At 37.7% G+C, this 7,500-nt stretch overlaps 1 protein-coding gene across 1 annotated transcript in view; it reads right to left on the bottom strand.

Moving 5' to 3' along the window:
• Positions 1-6,551: 6,551 nt before the first annotated feature.
• LOC137614767 (frizzled-4-like) overlaps positions 6,552-7,500 on the bottom strand; it is a 1,242-nt gene continuing 293 nt past the window's right edge. The window contains exon 1 of the mRNA XM_068344436.1: positions 6,552-7,500. This exon is cut by the window's right edge and continues 293 nt beyond it. Within this exon, the coding sequence (XP_068200537.1) occupies positions 6,552-7,499 (948 nt within the window). The 5' untranslated portion in view covers position 7,500.

Raw genomic sequence — 7,500 nt, 5'->3', positions numbered from 1 at the left:
GGCCCAGCCCCCTCTCCACCCAATCTAGGACCAGGGAGGGCCAGGAAATGGCTGCTGATGACTCAGCAGATAGACCTATAGGTTCCCCAAACCGCTTGAAGAGACGCAGATTTTAGAGGTTTAAACGCAGCTCATGAATGGCAGAGGCAAGGGACAGTGATATTGCCCTTAGAAGAAGACAATGCCCCTGAGACTGATCATATATGCATATGATCAGCGCCTTATCTAGGACCAGGGAGGGCCAGGCAATGGCTGCTGATGACTCAACAGAGAGACCTATAGGCTCCCCCAAATCGCTTGAAGGGACGCAGATTTTAAAGGTTTAAAGGCCGCTCATGTATGGCAGAGGCAAGGGACAGTGACAATGCCCTAGAGACTGACCATATATGCATATGATCAGCGGCCCAGCCCCCTCTCCACCCAATCTAGGACCGGGGAGGGCCAGGCGATGGCTGCTGATGACTCAGCGGGTAGATCTATAGGCTCCCCCAAACTGCTTTAAGGGACTCGGATTTTAGAGGTTTAAAGGCCGCTCATGAATGGCAGAGGCAAGGGACAGTGACATTGCCCTAGCAAGCAGGACAATGCCCTAGAGACTGACCATATATACATATGATCAGCGCCCAAGCCCCCTCTTTACCCAATCTAGGACCAGGGAGGGACAGGCAATGGCTGCTGATAACTCAGCAGGTAGACCAATAGGTTCCCCAAACCGTGCATCCTTAGCACACAAGGATGGCGAGGTTGCAGCGACCAAAGGAACTAACGAGTTTGAGCGGGACTCGAACCCTTGTCTGGCGATCACCAGGCAGAGACGTTTCCAATAAGGCCACAGCAACCCCAGCGATGGCAAATGGAACGTTCGAATTCAGAGGATGATAGTATTTATAATTCTTTAATTCGCTGAATAATTATATTTACAATTTTCGTAATTTAATTGAATATTTGTATTTATAATTTTCGTAATTTCATTGAATTATTGTATTTACAATTTTCGAAATTTAACTGAATATTTGTATTTACAATGTCCGTGATTTCATTGAATAATTGTATTTAAAATGTTCGTCATTTCCTTCAATAATTGTATTTACAATTTTTGTAACTTCATTGAATAATTGTATTCAAAATTTTCATAATTTCATTGAATAATTGTATTTATAATTTCTGTAACTTCCTTGAATAATTGTATTTATAATTTTCGTAATTTCATTGAATAATTGTATTTACAATTTTCGTCATTTTCTTGAATAATTGTATTTAAAACTTTCGTAATTTCATTGTAATTCTAGAGAGTAATTATATCAACAATTTTCGTAATTCCGCAAAATACAATTGCAATTAAAATTTTCGTCATTCCATGGCATAATTGTAAACACAATTTTCTTATTTACAGGTTACAATGCGGTTCCCAATTTTCGAATATCCAGCGAACGTTAGCAATTGCAATTCCATCTATTTCAAGGAAAAAATAGAGATTACATCTTTAGTCATTATAGGGAACAATAATAATTCCAATGTTCGAATTCCACAATTCCAGAGAACAGAATGAAATTAAATTTATACATTCCTATGGAATGCTAGCAGACAAAATTCCACTCTTCTAGAGCACATAAGCATGTGGAATGTATACATTCCAAGGTAATGATAGCAAATTAAATTCCACAATTCCAGAGAAAAGAAGCGTGTGAAATGTATACATTCCTTTGGAATGATAGCAATTAAGATTCCACAATTCCAGAGAACATAAGCAAGTGAAATGTATACATTCCTTTGGAATGATAGCAAATAAGATTCCACAATTCCAGAGAACATAAGCATGTGAAATGTATAAATTCCTTTGGAATGATAGCAAATAAAATTCCACAATTCCAGAGAACATAAGCATGTAAAATGTATACATTCATTTGGAATGATAGCAATGAGGATTCCACAATTCCAGAGAAAAGAAGCAAATTGAATGCATACACTCCTAGGGAATGATAGCAAATAAAATTCCACAATTCCAAAGAACAGAATGAATTGAAATTTATAAATTTCTATGGAATAATAATAAATAAAATTCCACATTCCATAAAAAAAAAATGTGGCAAGAAGGTTACATATTAATCTGCTCTCTCCGGGCGTCGATGTCGATGTCAATGGTGATATGAAGACAGAAAACATGAATTACTGTACTGTTTATGTATTCATGTATTCAACTACTCACACGTGTAAAAATCACGGCCACTTAAACTTGTTCCTACGCATGTTTGCATATTTCAAATATGAACTTAATTCCTACATCATCATCTCTTACGCCTATTAACGCAAAGAGCCTCGGTTAGATTTCGCCAGACGTCTCTATCTTCAGCTTTTAAATCAGTACTTCTCCATTCATCATCTCCTACTTCAACAGCCTCGGTTAGATTTCGCCAGTCGTCTCTAACTTAAGCTTTAAAAACAGTACTTCTCCATTCATCATCTCCTACTTCACGAACTTCAGTTAGATTTCACAAATCGTCTCTAACTTAAGCTTTAAAATCAGTACTTCTCCATTCATCATCTCCTACTTAAGAACCTCGGTTAGATTTCGCCAATCGTCTCTCTTGAGCTTTTAAATCAGTACTTCTCCATTCATCATCTCCTACTTCAAAAGCCTAAGTTAGATTTCACCAATCATCTCTACCTTAAGCTTTAAAAAAAGTACTTCTCTATTCAACATCTCCTACTTCAAGAGCCTCGGTTAGATTTCGCCAATAGTCTCTAACTTAACTTTAAAATCAGTACTTCTCCATTCATCATCTCCTACTTTAAGAACCTCGGTTAGATTTCGCCAATCGTCTCTATCTTAAGCTTTTAAATCAGTACTTCTCCATTCCTCATCTCCTACTTCAAGAGCCTCGGTTAGATTTCGCCAATCGTCTCTACCTTCAGCTTTAAAATCAGTACTTCTCCATTCATCATCTCCTACTTCAACAGCCTCGGTTAGATTTCACCAATCGTCTCTACCTTAAGCTTTTAAATCAGTACTTCTCCATTCATCATCTCCTACTTAAGAACCTAAGTTAGATTTCGCCAATCGTCTCTATCTTGAGCTTTTAAATCAGTACTTCTCCATTCATCATCTCCTACTTCAAGAGCCCAAGTTAGATTTCACAAATCGTCTCTAACTTAAGATTTTAAATCAGTACTTCTCCATTCATCATCTACTTCACGCTTCACAGTCCCTAGCCAAGTAGGCCTAGGTTTAAAAACGCCTCTAAAACACCAACTTGAGCTAAATTCAACCAGAAACAAAGAACCACTTAAAACAGCTTAAAATATGAGCTGAACTTGATGTGGACACCTGCGACAATTTACACACAGAGCCTCAGGACCGAAAGATAATTGGAGGACGCACCTGAAATACGTAAATACGACATTAAATCAAAAGAGAGAGAAAAAAAGGCAAAGACAAATGCTTACAAAACTCATATGACAAGGCTACGCATTAAGACGAAACTTCAACTGAATATAAATAAGGATATAAACTCCTCCTCTAGTTACAAATTACATTGCACCTGAATGCAGTTAAAATTTGCTATAAAAACGGTAAAAATCCTAAAATAAATATTTCCAGGCATTTATCGTTTTAAAAACAGACATATTGACGTAAAGGAGTGATATTATAGTAATCAACCCGTAAAATATAAAAACAATATAGGGAAAAATTACGGTCGCCTGTATTTTACTGAAATACGGGTGTAAACAGTATATTTTTACGAAGTTTTTTTAAGCGTGCGTTATTTACAATAAGACCTAATAAGAACTCGTTACCAGCATCACATCAAAATCAAATGAATGAGTTAAAAAAAAAACCTATTCACTATTTTCTTCAGCTTCCAATTGTCTTTTCAAAAAAAAAATTCTCTCTCTCTCTCTCTCTCTCTCTCTCTCTCTCTCTCTCATTCTTCCTCCGACCATTACTCCATTCAGTTTACTCCCAACATTTCTTTCATCATTGCATCCATACCTTCCTGTGGTCCCGTAAATTCATGCTTTTCCATCTCCTTCCTCTTCACATCAAAATCAAATGAATAATTTAAAAAAAAAAAAAACCTATTCACTATTTTCTTCACCTTCCAATTGTCTTTCAAAAAAAAATAACTTTTTTTCAGCTTCTAATTAAGTTGAAAAAAAAACCTATTCACTATTTTCTTCAGCTTCCAATTGTCTTTCGAAAAAAAAAAACCTATTCACTATTTTCTTCAGCTTCCAATTGTCTTTCAAAAAAAAAAAAATCACTTTTTTCAGCCTCTAAATGTTTTTCAAAAACGTTTTCAATTCCTATAGTCTTCCGGTTGGCCCGAGTCGCTAGAGACGTACAGATAGATCGTCTGGGAAGAAAAAATGCGCTGAAAATAACCGCTGGAATTTTAATTACTTTGGTTGTGGTTCCTGCCAAGATGTTTCAAGCATATCAAACAATGCGTTAACAATGAGTTAAACAAAGACCTCCCCGTTGATATGATGGAGTGTTTTAGAGTGTGAAGCGTGGAAGGAATAGAATGATATATATATATATATATATATACATATATATATATACATATATATAAATATATATATATATACACATATACATATATATAGATATAGATATATATGTATATATATATATAAATATATATATATATATATATATATATACACAATATATATATATATATATATATATGTATATGTATGCGTGTCTTTTTCAAAATGAAATCAGTGATAAGGAGGTGCTACTGGAAAACTTTCATATGAGAGAGAGAGAGAGAGAGAGAGAGAGAGAGAGAGTATACGTTATACATCTTAAAAAAGTAATTATGAGTGTGTTAACTCAGAGAGAGAGAGAGAGAGAGAGAGAGAGAGAGAGAGAGAGAGAGAGAGAGAGAGAGAGTATACATAATACATCTTAAAAAAGCAATTATGAGTGTGCTAACTCAGAGAGAGAGAGAGAGAGAGAGAGAATCACAGATCCACGTGTGTCAAAGCAAAGAACCGTGCTGATGGCAACATCAAAAGGAACACGCACGTATGAATGTAAAAGAGAACATTTATTTGCAGGCTAAACTATTTTCTCTCTGACATTTTTACCACAATCACTACCTGTCAATCATTTTTTGCCTTTACTTATCAAATAAATCTTATAGTCAGAGCAAAGGAAAACCAAACATTCTGATCATAGAAGAGACTCTTTAGCTATGGTAACCAGCTCTTCTAGAAGGACACTCCAAAATCAAACCATTGTTCTCTAGTCTTGGGTAGTGCTATGGCCTCTGTACCATAGTCTTTCACTGTCTTGGGTTAGAGTTCTCTAGCTTGAGGGTACACTCGGGAGGGCACTATTCTCTCTTATTTTTTTTCCTCTTATTTTGTTGAAGTTTTTATAGTTTACATATGAAATTTTTATTTTAAATATTAATTAATATTCTTATTTCCGTGTTTCCTTTCCTCATTGGGCTATTTTCCCTGTTGGAGCCCCTGGGCCTATAGGGTCCTGCTTTTACAATTAGAGTTGTAGCTTAGAAAGTAATAATAATAATAATAATAATAATAATAATAATAAAAACGTGGTTAAAGTTACTGCTTGAATTATCATTCAAAATATGTAAATATACAAGTAAATAACAAAATTAATTGAATAAATTATCGGCTAGAGGCTAGATTGAATAACAAAATTCAAATTAATGAATTATCCACTACATGTTAGATTGAATAATAAAAATTAATTAATTAATTATCCGCTAGATTGAATAACAAAATTCAAATTAATTAATTATCCACTAGATGTTAGATTGTATAACAAAATTCAAATTAATTAATTATCCACTAGATGTTAGATTGTATAACAAAATTCAAATTAATTAATTATCCACTAGATGTTAGATCGTATAACAAAATTCAAATTAATTAATTATCCACTAGTTGCTAAATATAATAAAAATCAAAGCATTAATAGTGAATGTTTTAAAAACTTCACAGGAATATACGTGAGAAAAATATGAATTCAATAGTTAGACATCATCCTGGACCTCAAGTAAACAATTATGTCCTAAACTATATTTCTCTTTCATTCCGTTGATGACGGTGAAACTGGTTTTGAGAGAGAGAGAGAGAGAGAGAGAGAGAGAGAGAGAGAGAGACTTAATCGCCACTTAAGTAATATTTGTAATGCGTAAACTATTTGCAAATATTAATTGACCATCCATTGAAAATGTTAATGCATAAACTTCAGTTTAACATAATATTTATAAAATGTAAATCGTTTGCGATATATATATATATAATATATAATATATATATATATATATATATATATATATATATATATATATATATATATATAAATATATATATATATATATATATATATACCTGCCTTTCAATCTAGCACGCAATTCATTCATAACTCTCACAATAGTCTCATCATGGAATACACTACGATTCACTCATAATTCCCTGCTACGAAATCTTCAACAATCCCTCAATTTCATCAAAACCTTTTCCCATTAATAAGTAACTAAAAAACAACATAGAGAATCTCCTTACCAGACCGAGGCGGCCGTGCTGAAGTAATACAGCAGGAGAAACACGAGGGCGCACGTGGTGTGCAGAGTCCCTTCGGTGACGGCCACGCGCGCCCCTAGCTCGGGGTCAGCGTGACAGGTGACCCGGGCTGCACCTGCTACGAGTCGCACCAGGTAACCCACTGCCACCAGGTTGTAACACAGGGCAAGGTGCACGGCGGCCCTCTCGGGGTACCTGAAGGCGGCCGCGTCCAGCACGAAGGACACCACCGTGAACATGGTGACGGCGAAGCAGACGACGGCCCAGATGGCCATCCACACGCCTGCGAAGGATTTGTCACTGCTGTTGAAGGAGATGTTGGCTTGGCACAGGGGCGTGCACGTGCCCGTGGCGTTGATATACCGGTACTTGTGAGCTTGGGCGTACTGGCTGCACCTCGGGGGCGTTTGAGGGCGGGGGGAAGTTGTAGGAGGGGAATGAGGGGGCATCTTCTCCCCTGGCCCCTCCATGCACATGTGCTCCTCGTTGTTCTCGGCAGGAAACCGGGAGCAGTTGAGAAACGGTGGCCAGGGGTAACCCAGCTCGGCCAGCACAGGGGCGCATCGGTTCCTCACGGCCTCGCACAGGTCGCGACACGGCCCGATGGGCGTGGGGACCTGGGGCGTGCACATGGGGGCGTAGATGGAGCACAGGAAGAACTGCAGCTGGGAGGAGCAGCCATACTGAATGAGGGGCTTGAAGGAATTCAGACGGTACTCCGCGTCGTTCTGTAACTCTAGACCCACCAGGTTGGGCATGGAGGTCAGGTTGTACCCGACGTCCAGGCAGGAGGTGATCCTGATGGCTTCGCAACGGCGTGGACCTCCCGGATGGGTGTCTGAAGAGTAGTCCGCCCACGCACTGGCGCTGCAGACTACCCACACGCCCACAGCCGCCCACACAAGGGCGTTCGTGGGCCCCGCCATA

Source organism: Palaemon carinicauda, chromosome 21 (assembly GCF_036898095.1).
Source record: "Palaemon carinicauda isolate YSFRI2023 chromosome 21, ASM3689809v2, whole genome shotgun sequence".
In the NCBI taxonomy this organism is placed as follows: Eukaryota; Metazoa; Arthropoda; class Malacostraca; order Decapoda; family Palaemonidae; genus Palaemon; species Palaemon carinicauda.
The sequence above is the reverse complement of the archived record's forward strand: the minus strand, read 5'-3'. Positions and strand labels throughout refer to the sequence as shown.